This window comes from Coregonus lavaretus (genome assembly GCF_964263955.1).
Source record: "Coregonus lavaretus genome assembly, chromosome: 3".
Classification (NCBI taxonomy): Eukaryota; Metazoa; Chordata; class Actinopteri; order Salmoniformes; family Salmonidae; genus Coregonus; species Coregonus lavaretus.
Genome location: NC_139990.1, coordinates 62,629,628 through 62,648,456, shown reverse-complemented (window position 1 = coordinate 62,648,456; position 18,829 = coordinate 62,629,628). Strand labels below are relative to the sequence as shown.

At 40.7% G+C, this 18,829-nt stretch overlaps 1 protein-coding gene across 1 annotated transcript; it reads left to right on the top strand.

Annotated features, from left to right (window-relative positions):
- Nucleotides 1–1,817: 1,817 nt before the first annotated feature.
- Nucleotides 1,818–18,493, top strand: tbx20 (T-box transcription factor 20). The gene is made up of 8 exons (XM_084157247.1): nucleotides 1,818–2,169; nucleotides 3,919–4,153; nucleotides 5,195–5,359; nucleotides 5,685–5,793; nucleotides 10,746–10,904; nucleotides 11,369–11,445; nucleotides 14,875–14,984; nucleotides 15,325–18,493. The coding sequence occupies exons 1-8, from the start codon at nucleotides 2,043–2,045 to the stop codon at nucleotides 15,663–15,665; spliced, it is 1,323 nt and encodes a 440-aa protein (XP_084013373.1). The 5' UTR covers nucleotides 1,818–2,042; the 3' UTR covers nucleotides 15,666–18,493.
- Nucleotides 18,494–18,829: the final 336 nt, after the last annotated feature.

Sequence of the window (18,829 nt, the reverse complement as noted above, 5' to 3'; positions counted from 1 at the left end):
ACACCTAAAGGTTATTTTGTATGGTTACTTGATCAGAACCCCAGGGGTTCTTCTTCCTGAGGGTTCTATATGGAACCAATTTCGGTTCTATATAGAACCTTAAGGGTGCCATATATGAAGCAAGCGTAGAACCCTTTTTGGTTCTATCCAGAATTTTTTTTTCAAAGAGTGTAGACCTATTATACACATTTTTAGGCTATATTATTTGGGAAAATGTTACAGATTGTATGTAGGCTATGCTACTAAAGGAAATGTGCTATTACAATGTTGTGCAGGCCTACATGTTATACGCAAGCTATAACTATAGTAGGCAGAATAGGCGAGGACATTGCCTGCTTTTTAACTATGTGCAAGTGCCCCTTTCCCCTTTAAACAAACGTTCTTTACGTTTTTGTAGCTTTTGGTTAAATATAGTAGGCTGCTGGGGTGATTACAGTATTGAAATAGCCTTAAGGCTATAAAAACATAATAACAATATTAATACTAATAGGATACTAATACTGCTACTACTAATAATAAGAATAAGAATAAGAATAATAGTAGCCTATTAAACCCAACACACCAGAAAATGTCCAATCGGATGTAAACAAAATCGAAAAATAAACAAATGTAGGTGCAAGGGCTCGTGCATAAGGCTGAAGGCGGTGAAGGAGTAAAGGGAGAGCAGCCAGATTAGGTGCGCACTGGTGTGTGTCATAGCACAGATTAAGCCTGTGCTGCCCCTGCACTCTATAATGCTGCACATTAGTGGTCCGTCTGAGGAGGCCTATTCTCACAAACATTGAACACTTGCAGGGTCAAATAGCCTACCATGTGTCTCGAGATTATATATCTCTTCCCCTCTCTATTTGGAATTAAAAAATAGATATAGTTTGTATCCTAGCTATTATTATTAATCAGTTTGAGTAAATTATTAAACGTGTTGCAGAATAGATTATTTGAGCAGATTCTAATATTATCCCAGTTGAAATGTAAATTTATATTATATCATGTTAATTAGCCAGCCAAAAAGTTGAAAGTTTTTTTAAAGGTAGGCCTATGAACTCTCAAATTCTGAAGCTATGGATTCAAGAACTGTATCGACCTATTATAAACATAAATATATTCTGAAGAAAGGATTCGTTAAACTTATCGGATTCAAATTACAACAAAAAACATAGCCTATACAATTCAATATACATTATTTTGGATTATATGTGAGAAAGTGTGGCCTATATTGTTCAAGAATCAATGGGTAGGTATAACATTAATTGAAATGACCACTGAACACAGGACATCTTCCATGATTTTAAATGTATCGAAGAGATTTGCAGACTTCCACAATCATAAACAGAATGATTATTATGGGAATTTGATGGGGCGAACAAATTGAAAACGATTGCTCATCCACCTCAGAAATTAAACATTAAGACATTTTTTTAATGTAAAGGCTAAAATATGACGATTAGGCTAAAATATTGACGATTATGCAAATGCAGCATTTTTTCTCAATTAGAGATGAGTGTACATATCATCTTATCACTCAATGGGCTACATTAACTGATCGAATCAAGCTAAAAAAAAAAAAAGAATTGCGTCAGCCTATCTCTTGATGTGTGAAGTGTCGTGTCGCGGTTAGCTTCCCTCTAGATTTGGGCTAATGGTCGGAATCGGAAGAAAATGTGTTTTTAATAGGCTGTTGGGCTTGGATTCAGTTTGCAGGACAGTATGTGACGTCGATACTGAGGCGGCGATTGGCTGCGCACGATAGCGAGGGAGTGGGGTAGGCTAAAATTAAGAGCAGTGCAAAGATTCAACAGTCCCAATGAAGACTTGGCCACTGGAGTGGAGACGCACAACGATTAGTCGGTTTTTAACAATGTGTTCAACGAGTCAAAAACGGAGAGTGTTTTAATTTTGTTCTGTAAAAGGCGAAGCGCATACCTGTTCAAAAAACAGTCGAAGTAGCTTCCATTTTTCAGCGTTTTTGTGTGCAGCCTTTCAATACAACTACAGAGCTCACGGTTTGTGCTTTTGGACGTTTTACTTCTACTACTCTCACCATGGAGTACACCTCTTCCCCGAAGCCACAGCTCTCCTCCAGGGCAAACGCGTTCTCGATAGCCGCTCTCATGTCAAGTGGAAAAACGAAGGACAAGGAAACCGATGAAAACACCATCAAGCCACTTGGTAAGCAGATCGCGCCCCCATTTCACGGGGTCCACTGGCAGTGCCTTACATATAATTCACATTTTCAATATAACCTACAATCGAGCGTGATAGCTTTCTTGGCTATATTGTTTGTTAGATTGTTGAAATCAATCTTGACTTCGATTATGCTATGGCGAAAGAAAGGATTGTCTATAGGTATAGGCCTACTTCTATAGCCATAATGCCTATTGGAAAATAACTGAGACCTTCATTTAAGATGCCACACATGACATGATGGTAGGCCTATGTTTTTATAACCTTTCACATAATATTGGGACAGAAATCAGGCAGTGTATAACCCCGTTCATAGACTGCAAGTAAGCATTTCGTTGGACGATGTGTGTATATATATACACACATCGTCCAACGAAATGCTTACTTGCAGTCTATGAACGGGGTTATACACTGCCTGATTTCTGTAACTGCAACTTTTGCTGAAAAAATAATAATAATATATATATATATATATATATATATATATATATATATATATATATTATTATTTTTTCAGCAAAAGTTGCAGTTTCAAGTTGTATTAGTCGTATGTACGGGATACGCATGCCATGCGTATCCCCTACATATGACTAATAAAACTTGAAACTGAAACTTTTGCTGAAAAAATAATAATATATATATATATATATATATATACACACATCGTCCAACGAAATGCTTACTTGCAGGTTCCTTCTCGACAATGCAACAACAATAAGAAATAAAAGATACGAACATAAAGCAATATTGCATGAGCATAAAACAATATTGATGGATTTTACACATGTAGGCCTACAAACATATGTATTCAGTAGGCCTATGGTTAACTGAATAGGCTCTGAAAGAACCGATTATTGTCTCCAGTGTCAACAAAAAATGTATGGGCTAATGAAACAGAGATATCAACATTTCTCTATCCAGGAATGTCATGCTGTGTTGGCTGTAGTGTTGCTTGCTAATAATTGCTAACATGTTGCTGAATATTTTATTCAATCAAGTTTACTTTTCAATTTATCCAAGAAAAAGGTCAAATCAAACGTTTTTGTCAGATAAATATTAGCATTCAGTGAATACATGGAGACATGGGTTAGTTGACTAGACCTGTATGCAATTACTGACAGAGAAATATAACACGGACATTGCTGTTACCCAGAACTATATCATTGTGAGAAAAAAATGTTTGTTTTGAATTTAACTGAATATCTCTTCGAAATAGCGTGGCCATTTGTAGCCTACTGAAATAACCAATATGTTGTTTTTGTGATTCAGTTGCACTTTTGACATTTGTAGTAGGCAAATGTAATGTCGTTCAATGGAAAGCAAATAGAAAAAAAACATGAATCTTACTTTTAATATATATTCTTGCATTTGTCAAATACCCTTGGGCCTACATGTATTGATCATGTTTTTAATTATTTGAATACAAGACATTGTATTGGAATTTATATATCTATAGGCTACTAGGCTAGTTGTGTTTAATTGATACAATAATTCGTTCGACTACTTTCTAAAGCTAAATAATAATAATAATCAATGTATGACATTTTTGAAACAACTATGCCTATGAGTTTTTACATATATTTAAACGTCTATTAGGCTACTTGTATTATATATATATATATATATATATATATATATATATATATATATATATATATATATGTATATGTTTTGGCTGGTGTAAAAATAAACGAATGAAACCAGCATTTGAACATGGTGGTTTTTCATCCATAGAACAATTCGTGGAGAAGTCCTCCTGTAACCAGGGTTTGGGAGAGCTGGCTTCTCTAGATGCTCACGGAGATTTCAGCGGGAGCGCGCCTGCAGTGTGCACGGAGCCGCTCATCCCCACCACCCCCAGTGTGCCCAGCGAGGAAATGGCCAAAATCTCCTGCAGTTTAGAGACCAAGGAACTCTGGGACAAATTCCATGATCTCGGCACCGAGATGATCATCACAAAATCCGGAAGGTAAACTTCAATTTCTCACTGCAAAAACAAAAATTGTTACATGTTATATCCTGTGGGTCCTATATTATCGACACCACGTAGGCCTATTGGCCTACTTTACTTTTTAAATGTGAACGACAATTATACCCTAATGTAGCCTAACATGCAAACTAGAGCTACATTTTATAATATAGTTATTAGCCTATCTGATTACTCATGTCATATTAAGCATTGGGTAATTGGATGTTCTGTTTTGTATATTCAGGCTCAAGTTGATTTTTGGGGGGAGATGTAGCCCATAATAAGACTAATTTCGGCAGTTATTTCTGTTTTTTTATGTATGTAAACTGTGCGATAAATATAAGCCACTACAAAAACAGCTGGGTTAAATATTAGGCTACCTCTGTGTCCTTATCACATTATTTAAAATGTATTCATAAATAAGCATTAATTTTTACCCTACAAGCTCTGTAGGTGAATATTGGGTAGTGATGTATTTAAAGGCCTCGTGTGTGATAAAAGGGATTTACATGTACATTTACATGGATAACATTTCTGTTTTTTTATATATGTAAATTGTGCGATAATTGCACCACAAATCATTGTAGCGCACCTGCCATGTGTGGAAATGTTTATAGCCTAAGGGTAATTATGTAATCGATGTACAACTCTAAATGTTGAGAAATAGAAACATATTTATATAAATATTAACATAATTTAAGCAAAATACTTTTCCTCGAAAAACGTCATGCTGTTCTAAAGATATTGCAGGCAAATATTCTCCCTGCCATGAATATCTATTAAAAAAGATATAGGGAATATGCCTCACGCTAAAAACATGTTTCATCAAATAGCCTACAGATAAAGGAAACACATAAACCTCATACAAAACGGGAGCTATTAAGAATGATTTATGGACGAAGGAATTCAGTGAAATATGACTCTCATCATCTTATATTTTACTTGGAGCCTAGGTTTGAGTAAATATTTATCTCTCAACGAAAATAGTTGGCGTGGGTTTGTGCAGTCGTTGCGTTGACCGTCTCTCTTCCCCTCCAACAGAAGAATGTTCCCCACCATCCGTGTGTCCTTCTCCGGGGTGGACCCGGACGCCAAATACATCGTGCTGATGGACATTGTTCCAGTCGACAACAAACGCTACCGATACGCCTACCACAGGTCGTCCTGGCTCGTGGCGGGCAAGGCGGACCCTCCTCTGCCTGCACGGTAGGTTACTTTTTTTACACTCGTCTCTCTCATCACTGCGAGGCTTTTACGCACGAGTCGTTCATGTCAAAATCATTCACAAAATGGTATGTGGTATGTTGCCAATGACGCTAATTATTGTTATATGGATAGCAAATACATTATATTATAGGGCTTAGATAAATACATTTGGGAAGTATTTTTTTAACTTGACTGACAACGGTCTGCATTGGGACAAATCCGCCCTTTTGATTTTGAATAGCATGATAAAACGTTTTTCTGTGTTTGCATAGGTCTTTTCAATGATAATGTGTATTTTAATATACATATTGAATTTATATTGCAGGTTATACGTGCACCCTGACTCTCCTTTCACTGGGGAACAGCTGCTCAAACAAATGGTTTCTTTCGAGAAAGTAAAGCTCACCAACAACGAACTGGACCAACATGGACACGTATGTTATTGATTTGTCATTGGTATTGAAACATTGAAGCATATTCATGTTATTTCTCACATTAACTGAAATGTTAAATCATTAGAACTATAGTCTATAAAAGCTGTATAGCCTAACCCGAGATAAGCCCATATGGGCTATCCTCGTCGTATAACTGATCATTAAATACCAAAGGACTTGTGGAGAGTTTCCCCATGCAGTCAATATTGGAATTATTATTATTATCTCAAAGTGTAAACAATATTGACAAATTAAAATGATAATTTGGGGGATATTTCTAAAAGAAGTAGGGCAATTATTTGTGTTAGATGGGATTATAATGATTTAAATAAATAAACATACTTGCAGGTGATTTATGAAATAATTGCTCAGTAAACTTTCCATAAAATCTCGTGGAAGTTTCCCATGGGAAATTATTTTTTCCAAATCTCTTTCACATGTCATTGGGAAATGAAATGTTCTCAACTGTAAATCAGAGACTTGTAAGGTGTTGGATTCAAAATCCACACGATGCTTGGTTTCACCTGTGAAGATCCAGTTACATTTTAACATTTAAATTCATATTTTGTTTATATTCAAATCATATTTTTTTTCCGTAAGGGAAATTAATACGGCCTACGTGTTTACGAGAAGCAGAAACAAGTGCTAAACTATAGAACTATAAGCCTATTGTGCAGAAACGAAAACAATAATGCAGCACCATTCATTTACATTATAAACACTATTAGGCTAACATCATACACTGATTAGCCTACACCATACCAAACCAACAGGTAGTGCGGAAAAACTTCTCCTTGATTTTACGCACAAACACGTTTAATTTCGAGGGCATGTCCGTGGTATTCGATATATAAAAAGAGTAGGCCTATAGGCGAGAGCAATGGGATATGATTACAACACCAGATAGATATTTGCTAAACAATGTGAATGATGTCATGGGATTTTGATTTTCATGACGCAAGCAAAGACCGATATAGCTGATTGGATAGGATAAAATAAACAGTTTTTTTCTGTTGATCCAAAGATTATCTCTAACGGTGACCAATATGGAATTTAAGAGAGATTTATGCAAGCTTTTAACCCCACCAATAATTGGCATTCAAATATAATCATTTTCGAAAACCTTGACAGTGAATGTTGTTTTGTAGGCTAGTCATTTGAAATTGCACTGACACAAAGACACATCAGGTTATAGTGCACCTGGTAGCTTTTAACAGGCAGCTTTCAACAGCTCACTCTGTTTCATCATTCTCAGGAACAATAATTCTGTATTGAGATAAGCTTGCATATTTCAAACAATAAATCGTTTTTTATTCCCATTGCTTCGTATACATGCAGAAGTTCAAGTTGAGATGTGTCAATTGTGAGGATTTTAGCTGAACGTTGATAAAGGCAGGCAGGAACTCCTAGTTCTTAGGACACCATACCACACCACATCACTTTTGCCCAGTCCAGTTTCACATATGCTGTATGAATCTGAATCATATTAATCTGAACCAGAGTATAGCAGGCTAATTCCACACAGCCACACAATATAACATTCTTGCTGAGCCACTGTATAGGCTATGGAGTCAGATAAAGGAGAAATGCTCCTCATCAAATCAAATTGTATTTGTCACATGCTTCGTAAACAGCAGGTGCAGACTAACAGTGAAAAGCTTACTTACGGGTCCTTTTCCAACAATGTAGAGTTAAAGATAAAGATAACAAATATAAAATAAAAATAGAAATAGTGACATGAGGAATACTGTAAATACACAGTGAATAACAAATGACAATAACTAGTAAAAATAACATGGCTACATACAGGAAGTAACAGTACTGAGTTGATGTGCAGTCGATGTACAGGGGTAGGAGGTAATTGAGGTAGCTATGTAGATATATAGTGCATTCGGAAAGTATTCAGAGCCCTTCACTTTTTCCACATTTTGGTAGGTTACATCCTTATTCTGAAATAGATTTTTAAAAAAATAATCCTCATCAATCTATGCACAATACCCCATAATGACAAAGCAAAAATAGGTTTTCTGAATTTTTGCAAATTTATTCAAAATCAAAAACAGAAATATCACATTTACATAAGTATTCAGACCCTTTAATCAGTACTCTGTTGAAGCACCTTTGGCAGCGATTACAGCCTCAAGTCTTCTTGGGATGACGCTACAAGCTTGGCACACCTGTATTCTCCTCTGCAGATCCTCTCAAGCTCTGTCAGGTTGGATGGGGAGCGTTGCTGTTCGAACGGGTTCAAGTCCGGGCTCTGGCTGGGCCACTCAAGGACATTCAGAGACTTGTCCCGAAGCCACTCCTGCGTTGTCTTGTGCTATCCTCATCGTTGAAAGGTGAACCTTCACCGCAGTCTGAGATCCTGAGCGCTCTGGAGTAGGTTTTCATCAAAGATCTCTCTGTACTTTTCGCCGTTCATCTTTCCCTCGATCCTGACTAGTCTCCCAGTCCCTGCCGCTTAAAAACATCCCTGAAAAACATCCCCACAGCATGATGATGCCACCTTCACCGTAGGGATGGTGCCAGGTTTCCTTCAGACGTGACGCTTTGCGTTCAGGCCAAAGAGTTCAATCTTGGTTTCATAAGACCAGAGAATCTTGTTTCTCCTGGTCTGAGAGTCCTTTAGGTGCCTTTAGGCAAACTCCAAGCGGGCGGTCATGTGCCTTTTATTAAGGAGTGGCTTCCGTCTTGTCACTCTACCATAAAGGCCTGCTTGGTGGAGTGCTGCATAGATGGTTGTCCTTCTGGAAGGTTCTCCCATCTCCACAGAGGAACTCTGGAGCTCTGTCAGAGAGACCATTGGGTTCTTGGTCCCCTCACTGACCAAGGCCCTTCTCCCCCGATTGCTCAGTTTGGCTGGGCGGCCAGCTCTAGGAAGAGTCTTGGTGGTTCCAAACTTCTTCCATTTAAGAATGATAGAGGCCACTGTGTTCTTGGGGACCTTCAATGCTGAATAAATGTTTTGGTACCCTTCCCCAGATCTGTGCCTCGACACAATCCTGTCTCAGAGCTTTACGGACAATTCCTTCTACCTCATGGCTTGGTTTTTGCTCTGTCATGCACTGTCAACTGTGGGACCTTATATAGACAGGTGTGTGCCTTTCCAAATCATGTCCAATCAATTGAATTTACCACAGCTGGACTCCAATTAAGTTGTAGAGACATCTCAAGGATGATCAGTGGAAACAGGATTCACCTGAGTTCAATTTCGAGTGTTATAACAAAGGGTCTGAATACTTATGCAAATAAGGCATTTCTGTTTTTCATTTGTTATTAATTTGAATTGTTTAAAAAAAAAACTGTTTTAACTTTGTCATAATGGGTCATTATGTGTAGATTGATGAGGATTTTTATTTATTTAATCAATTTTAGAATAAGACTGTCACGTAACAAAACGTGGAAAAAGTCAAGGGGTCTGAATACTTTCCGAATGCACTGTAGGTAGGGGTAAAGTGACTAGGCAACAGGATATATAATAGACTGAGCTGCACCATATGTGGTGTGAGTGTGTGTGTGTGTGTGTGTGTGTGTGTGTGTGTGTGTGTGTGTGTGTGTGTGTGTGTGTGGCGTCAGTATGCATGTGTTTACATGTTATGTGTATGTGGGCATATTTAGGGTGTGTACGTGTATGTGTGTGTTGGAGTGTCAGTGGAAGTATGCATAAGTGTGTGGGTAGAGTCCCAGGCAGGTACTTCCTGTTTGAGTCTTTGCTTGTAAGCAGGAAGCAGGAGGATAGAGTTATGGTCTGATTTGCAAAAGGGAGGGCGAGGGAGTGCCTTGTATGCATTTCTTTGTGTGGAATAAAGGTGATCTAAAGTTGTCACCTCTAGTTCCACAGGTGACATGCTGGTAAAAATGTAAAACGGATTTCAGTTTCCCTGCATTAAAATCACTGGCCACGAGAAACTCTACCTCTGAATGTGCATTTTCTTGTTTGATTATAGCCCTATGCAGCTTGTTGAGTACTGTCTTAGTGCCAGCATCGGTTTGTGGTGGTAAATAGACAGCTATGAAAAATATAGATGAAAGCTCTCTTGGTAAATACTATGGTCTGCAGCTTATCATGAGGTATACTAACTCAGGAGAGCAAAAACTTGAGACTTCCTTAACATTAGAGATTCCCCACCAGCTGTTGTTAACAAAAAGACACACCCCTCCTCCCTTCGTCTTACCTGAGTCTGCCATCCGGTCTTGATGATGCATAGAAAAACCAACGAGATGTATATCCATGTCCTCGTTCAGCCACGATTCTGAGAAACATAGGATATTACAGTTTCAGGTCCCGTTGATAGAATAGTCTCCAACAGATCTCATCCAGTTTGTTCTCCAGTGATTGCATGTTCGCCAAAAGAACAGAGGGCAATGGCAGTCTATTTGCTCGCCGACAGTCTCGTCAGGGTGCCGGCTCGCCTGCCTCTCTTTCGCCGCCGCTTCCTCTTTCGATTCCAGGGGATAAGGGCCTGGTCCAGAGTAAGCAAAACGTCCAGAGCTGCTGACTCGTTAAAGTAGACATTTTTGTCCAGATTGAGATTAGTGATAGCGGTTCTGATGTCCAGAAGCTGTTTTCGGTCATAGGAAGTGATGTCGGAGACATTATTTACAAAAAAAGTTAAGATCAGCATAAACAAAACACACAAAATAGCAGAATTGGTCAGGAACCCGTAAGACGGCTGCTATCCACTGCAGCGCCATCTTCACAGAAGATCAAGATCAAGCAGAACAGCTAAGAGCTGAGGAAAATGTTTCTCAGACTCCGTAGTGTTAACATGATTATCTTTTCACACTCCTCTCTACTGCCACCCCAGTCATCCTCTCTCACTCTTTCTGCTTGCTCTATCACTCTGCCTCTTCTATCACAATGCTCTCTCTTTCTACTTTCTGTCATCTCTCTCCACATCTCTCTCATCTATCTAACCCTGTGTTTTGCCCTCTCTGTGTCTCTATAGATCATACTAAACTCCATGCATAAGTACCAGCCGCGGGTCCACATTATCAAGAAGAAAGACCACACCGCCTCCCTTCTCAACCTTAAGTCAGAGGAGTTCCGCACCTTCGTCTTCACAGAGACTGTCTTTACGGCGGTCACAGCCTACCAGAACCAGCTGGTGAGCAGTAAATCACTACTCAACTGTTCTGTACCAGGGTCTTATTTATTAACGCACACAATGGAAAACCAAAACAAGCGTTTTGTATTTGGCTACAGTTCAGGTACCGTTACTCCCTCTTTCATTCTTCCGAATGGTGCCTAGTGAACATGACCCTGGGGTCACCAGGGAGGATGTGTTCTGTTGCTGGATAGTGTTCATGGGGAGAGACAATACAGTATGTTGAATATAGGGGGTTGTGTGGCTGGTTTACAGACAGCATGCATAGGGAGTGTGTTCAGCTCTGTCTAAAGACAGTTCTGCCACCCAGGCCCTCCCTGACTCCCTTTGTGTGTTTAGTCTGGCTATCCCATGGAAAAAGATAGAGAGAGCGAGACAGACAGAAAGGGAGAGGGATAAGAGTCTGAGACAGAGAGAAAGGAGAAAATGGCATCTAATCTGTTTGCGGGCCTCTTTCTTTCCAGATAACCAAGCTGAAGATCGACAGCAACCCATTTGCGAAAGGCTTCCGAGACTCCTCCCGACTGACGGACATGGAGAGGTACAGGGAATTTTATGTCCTTGCCTGTTTGTTTATTTCTGTCCGGCGCAGATAAGATAAACAAGGGGAATGGAACTGGGAGAGAGGGGTGAGTGTAGTCGTGTTAGGAGCTAGCTATGGAGCTGTGTACACAGGCTACTAATTAGCAAGTGCACATGCCGGGTTGTTTATTTATTTCTGCTCATTAGTAGTGTGTGTGGAGGGGGGTATGCATGTGTGTGTGTGTGTGTGTGTGTGTGTGTGTAGTACAATTTTGCATACGTGTGTGTATGTTACAGAGAAATTAAGAGAAAAAGGAGGAGAGGGGACATTGAATTCGTTTTGCCACTAGATAGAGGACTGTGTTACTGTATAGTGTTGGTTTTTATTTCAATGCCAGTAATTGTCTGAAATTGTTGTTTCTATATATATCTTGTGGTTATCTGAGTGACTTCCCAGGGTGCAATGCCAACCCACCCTAGTATAAACTTCTGGCTAACACACACACACACACACACACACACACACACACACACACACACACACACACACACACACACACACACACACACACACACACACACACAGAGTCCCATCCAAAGGATTTTATGACCTTTTTTTTCAGATCAACCAATTCCAGCACTATTGCCAAAATCAGCTGATAAATCAGACCATCCCAGGCCATTTCCCAACCAAACAAGCAAAGTCAAAGACTGCCAAGAGACAGCTAGACAACCAACTCCCCCTTTCTGGCTTTCTCTTTTTGAGGGCTGTGAATTAGATCTGATCAATTGATCTTCAGGGAGCTGCAGAAATCACATTAGTCTGGAGTCGGCCACTGCACTAAAACACGGTGTAATTTGATTGGCTGCTGTGACTGATTGAAACCAGCCCCCCTGCATCGTGGCCTACTGTGGCCTCTGTGCTGGACAGGCCAGAGCTGATAAAAACACACACACATTTGTACTGCGCCGCTGACAGATATTGCACTTTCCTAACCTAATTGGGGGGCTAATGTGGATGCATGGCTCTTGTGATGCAGACCACTCCTGTCCAACCAACCCTCCTCCTCCACCACCACCATATCTGTCCCTCCCTGTGTCACTGAGGCGCTGTCTGACAAGACTCACAGGAACTAATGCACTTTTTGTTAGAGTACACACACTAAGACTAAGACTAAGACACACACACACACACACACACACACACACACACACACACTGCTTTAATTATGTACTTTGATACTTAGAAAATAATGATCTTTGCTTTTATGCTCCAAAGGGGTAGCACAACTATTGAGACAAGTTGTGTATTCTGGTGTTTTCTATCTTTATCTACATTTAGTGTGATTTTGTTGCACAGGCATTTTATAAACCATACACTTGCCTTTATATCTATAATGTAATGGGCTCGCTATTTTTACATACCTAATGTGTACAGATATATTGACTGTGTGTACAGATATATTGACTGTGTGTACAGATAAATTGACTGTGTGTACAGATATATTGACTGTGTGTACAGATATATTGACTGTGTGCAGATATATTGTTTGTGCTGATATATTGTGTATCTATTGTCTACATACTGTACATTCAGTATTGTCTGTCATCAGTGTAACTATAAAAGATATAATTTGGGTTATAGGTTACTGCAAAGACATGATATATCTTGGTGAGTTGTTTTGGGGTATTGGTGTGAATGCAGATACAGTACAGTGAGGGAAAAAAGTATTTGATCCCCTGCTGATTTTGTACGTTTGCCCACTGACAAAGAAATGATCAGTCTATAATTTTAATGGTAGGTTTATTTGAACAGTGAGAGACAGAAGAACAACAAAATAATCAAGAAAAACGCATGTCAAAAATTTTATAAATTGATTTGCATTTTACTGAGGGAAATAAGTATTTGACCCCCTCTCAATCAGAAAGATTTCTGGCTCACAGGTGTCTTTTATACAGGTAACGAGCTGAGATTAGGAGCACACTCTTAAAGGGAGTGCTCCTAATCTCACCTTGTTACCTGTATAAAAGACACCTGTCCACAGAAGCAATCAATCAATCAGATTCCAAACTCTTCACCATGGCCAAGACCAAAGAGCTCTCCAAGGATGTCAGGGACAAGATTGTAGACCTACACAAGGCTGGAATGGGCTATAAGACCATCTCCACGCAGCTTGGTGAGAAGGTGACAACAGTTGGTGCGATTATTCGCAAATGGAAGAAACACAAAAGACCTGTCAATCTCCCTCGGCCTGGGGCTCCATGCAAGGTCTCACCTCGTGGAGTTGCAATGATCATGAGAACGGTGAGGAATCAGCCCAGAACTACAAGGGAGGATCTTGTCAATGATCTCAAGGCAGCTGGGACCATAGTCACCAAGAAAACAATTGGTAACACACTACGCCGTGAAGGACTGAAATCCTGCAGCGCCCGCAAGGTCCCCCTGCTCAAGAAAACACATATACATGCCCGTCTGAAGTTTGCCAATGAACATCTGAATGATTCAGAAGAGAACTGGGTGAAAGTGTTGTGGTCAGATGAGACCAAAATGGAGCTCTTTGGCATCAACTCAACTCGCCGTGTTTGGAGGAGGAGGAATGCTGCCTATGACCCCAAGAAAACCATCCCCACCGTCAAACATGGAGGTGGAAAAGTTATGCTTTGGGGGTGTTTTTCTGCTAAGGGGACAGGACAACTTCACCGCATCAAAGGGACGATGGACGGGGCCATGTACCGTCAAATCTTGGGTGAGAACCTCCTTCCCTCAGCCAGGGCATTGAAAATGGGTCGTGGATGGGTATTCCAGCATGACAATGACCCAAAACACACGGCCAAGGCAACAAAGGAGTGGCTCAAGAAGAAGCACATTAAGGTCCTGGAGTGGCCTAGCCAGTCTCCAGACCTTAATCCCATAGAAAATCTGTGGAGGGAGCTCAAGGTTCGAGTTGCCAAACGTCAGCCTCGAAACCTTAATGATTTGGAGAAGATCTGCAAAGAGGAGTGGGACAAAATCCCTCCTGAGATGTGTGCAAACCTGGTGGCCAAATACAAGAAACGTCTGACCTCTGTGATTGCCAACAAGGGTTTTGCCACCAAGTACTAAGTCACGTTTTGCAGAGGGGTCAAATACTTATTTCCCTCATTAAAATGCAAATCATTTCATAACATTTTTGACATGCGTTTTTCTGGATTCTTTTGTTGTTATTCTGTCTCTCACTGTTCAAATAAACCTACCATTAAAATTATAGACTGATAATTTCTTTGTCAGTGGGCAAACGTACAAAATCAGCAGGGGATCAAATACTTTTTTCCCTCACTGTATATATTGGACTGAATGTACATTTTATATTAGAATAGGAATTTTCATATTTTGGTGTGAATGTAGCAATATATTTAAGTGTGAACATAGAGATATATTTTGGGCCTTTCTCTTTGGTTTTTGCTGCAGGGAAAGTGTTGAGAGTTTGATCCACAAGCACTCGTATGCCCGGTCACCTATACGCACCTACGCAGGAGAGGAGGAGACACTGGGGGATGAAGGCCACGCTGCACACAGGGGTAAGAGAGTTTGTCACACACTGATGATGTCATCACACACACGTTTCACAAGATGTACATCATGCTAATGAGCCAAATGAGGGTCGTTCAGAGGTACTACTACCACATAATTTTACCAACAAATTCAAACAACAGTCATTCACATAAATGGAGCAATAAAATGCTGCTGAGTCAATGTAGTGCAACATATTTATATTTTTTATTTAACCTTTATTTAACTAGTTAAGTCAGTTAAGAACAAATTCTTATTTACAGTGACGGCCTACCAAAAGGCCTACATCAGTGACAGTATTATAATAAGAGATGTCTAACAGCGTCTCTCTCTCCATCTCACTCTAAGGTTCTGCATTCACCGCCTCTGACAACCTCTCCCTGAGCTCCTGGGTCACCGCCACCTCTGGTTTCTCAGGCTTCCAGCACCCCCAGTCCCTCTCTGCCATGGGCTCCAGCAGCAACTCCCTGGCGACCCCCCTGCCCCACCCCATCCAGGGCTCCCTGCCCTCCTACAGCCGGCTGGGCATGCCCCTGACGCACTCGGCCCTGGCGGGCACCATGCAGGGCAGCGGGCCCTCCTTCCCCTCCTTCCACATGCCCCGCTACCACCACTACTTCCAGCAGGGCCCCTACGCTGCCATCCAGGGACTGCGCCACTCCTCCACCGTCATGACCCCATTTGTATGACTCCCTCTGGGGTGACTGCCTGGCCGAGTAGCCCCTCATCAGCTACAGCTAAGCTTATAGACGCACACTTCCACACACAAGTAAATAGGCTCACTGATTTGTCCCCTTCAGCATCATCACCACCATGTCTTTGTAAATAATAAGCCCCCTGGCCGAGACGACTGACTGGACGACCTGGAGAGGCTGCCTGGCTGCTGCCCTGCATGCTGACAGCTGAACCGGAGAGGAAACAGACTCCAACGGGACCTGGTGAAACAGACACAGAGACCCACAGACTGATATGAACACTAGATATGAACACTAATGACCTGCATATGAACATTTACGACCCAGATATGAAAACGGATGATCCAGGTATAAATAAAAAATCTACAACAGAGATGCTGAGGACTGATGACCATGCAAAGTGATGTGTTGTGGGAAAGAGGTAAGGGCCTGCTTGTGATGACTGTCGTTTGTCCCTGCCCTCCAACTGTTGGTCACAATATTCATTTTGCACCCACTCTCCAGAAAAGCATGGATAGGAGAACAAGTGAACTGTCTGGCTTACGGACATTAAAACTAGAGGGTGTGGTAATTGTTAGTTCTCTCACAGCTTCTGAGGAAAATGAAGAACATGGGACTCCAAAAGTTACGGGAGTGCACAACTTCCAATCCTGGGCACCGCTTGTGGCCACGGAGGAGAACTGTCTTCACTCCAGCTGCTGGGGCATGGAGGAATGGCAGCCATTTTATACTGAGTCAAAGGATTCCCCCTGCTTGCTGACCAAAACTCACAGGGAGGGTAGAAGCAACATCTCTCCTCTCCTGCTTGAACTCAAATGCCGCCATGCTTCCTCTGCAGGCATAATCCTATAGCCTCCTCCAGTCAGGCTGGCTGTTGCCATGGTAGTCAGATTTGTGCACATAGATGCCCTAGAGACATAGAGAAGCCAATTGTCTCTTTCCCATCTAAAAAGCCAGCCATGTATACAGTGAAGAAGTTATAGTGGAAGATGATCATGTTTGATAGCAGTACATAAAGATGTCCACATACACACACATCACACACACACACACTATAAGACGAATGTCACATTAGAGTGCCATATCATAGGACGCATGCTGTTTGCAACAGATAACACAGAAAATATTTGTTTAAAACAATTCTCACCCTGACTGGGTCTCAAACTACTTTTTCAGTTTGCTTTGTCATCCGAAAAGCTTATATTCACCTCATATTTTTGTATGTATTGCATCCAATTAGTAAAACATGTATTAGATTTGTGGGGTCTATGAAAATAGATTTTGGTTCATGTGTCACATGTGGATGGGCCCTAGAAGACCTTTGGAGAACCTCTGTATCAAAGTCACAGAGGGTTAAAATTACACTACGTCGTATCGTATCCCCAACACCAGCGGATTGTCTTCTCTAACCAATCAATGGCAACTCAGTAATGTATCAATGAAGTACCAAGAGGGAGAGAAAACCAGCAGACTCTGTAGCCCTGAAAGGCTAAGATGGACTTTCTCTTGCTGTATTGTCCTAAAGCTTGATTCACCACCTAACCAACACCTAACCCCTGGCGCCACACTATAGCCTGATTACTGTAGCCTGATCTATGTCTGCCTCAGGCTGTGTCGACACTACAGCACTCTGGGAGAAAGTCCACACCTGTAAATAATGACTCAGTGGTGCCGCCTCTTAGAGGAGGGAGATTTGTTTTGGTCGTCACACCGTTGGTGATTCGTCAGCTTGCCCCTTCTAACCAAATGACACAGAAGCTAAGATAGTGACAAAATGCAGTGTATGCATCGGTGCCTTTGTAGTGTCACTCCTCTCAAAAAATAATAATTGCAGATTGATTTATCCACTCAATGATGCCTCATGCAGTTTGTTACCACCGTAAAACCAATGTTATTGTAAAATGCCCGTTCCTATTTTGGCAAGAAAATAACACAAAAGGCAGCTTTGTAAACCTCTAATTCACAGCTAAGATATCCTGACAATTATTTTTAGTATGAAGATCTTTCTTTCGGAAAAATGGGACAAACTTGGATGGAAGTGAAGGTCTAATACACTATTTCATTGTGAGTTTTGTTTTCAATGCTGAGACTCTCAATTTCATTATGCTGAACGAACCAATCACAGGGAGCCAAAACACACACATAAATTAGGCTACAATTTGGCCATATAATTGTGGGCACTAACTCTGCATTTTGCCTACATTACTGTTGCCACTTACTCACCATTTGCATACCATGTGTCCACAAGCAGTCAGCAGGTTTGGAGTTGGAATGAGTTCTGCAGTTTTCTTTTTGTTGAAAACGTGTTGTAAGACAACTCTCAGTAGCCTACACAATGCATGGACTTGGATGCTTTATTGAGGTGCTATCAGAGGTGATGATTGCCAGTGAGGGCACGAACTCTAATGCTTTCACTTGAAAGAGGCAAGTGTTTTCAATGTTAAACAATTTCGCATAAGACCTCTAACAAAGGTCTTCAACTGGTGTTTTCGTCAATCTATAGCCTACATCTGGACTTCCCCATCTTTGAACATTTCCTGTTGTATGCAGCTGCCAATCTCTCCATGTCTTGGTAGGAGGAGGGATTGTAACTTTCAACCTTCCATTTTGAACAATGTGTACGCACACTCAAAGTATGCCATGGGAAATAGATCTGCAAGGATTTTGTCATGTTTTTGTTGTGTTTTTATTATTATGTGTAATCTAAATATACAGTATGACATCTAACAAGATTTTGTTTTGTTGATTTTTTAAGTGCAATATATTTATTTCTGCTCTGAAAATGATAATGTGTAATGTACTATCTGACGCTTAAAAATACACTGCTCAAAAAAATTAAGGGAACAGTAAAATAACACATCATAGATCTGAATGAATGAAATAATCTTATTAAATACTTTTTTCTTTACATAGTTGAATGTGCTGAAAACAAAATCACACAAAAATTATCAATGGAAATCAAATGTATCAACCCATGGAGGTCTGGATTTGGAGTCACCCTCAAAATTAAAGTGGAAAACCACACTACAGGCTGATCCAACTTTGATATAATGTCCTTAAAACAAGTCAAAATGAGGCTCAGTAGTGTGTGTGGCCTCCACGTGCCTGTATGACCTCCCTACAACGCCTGGGCATGCTCCTGATGAGGTGGCGGATGA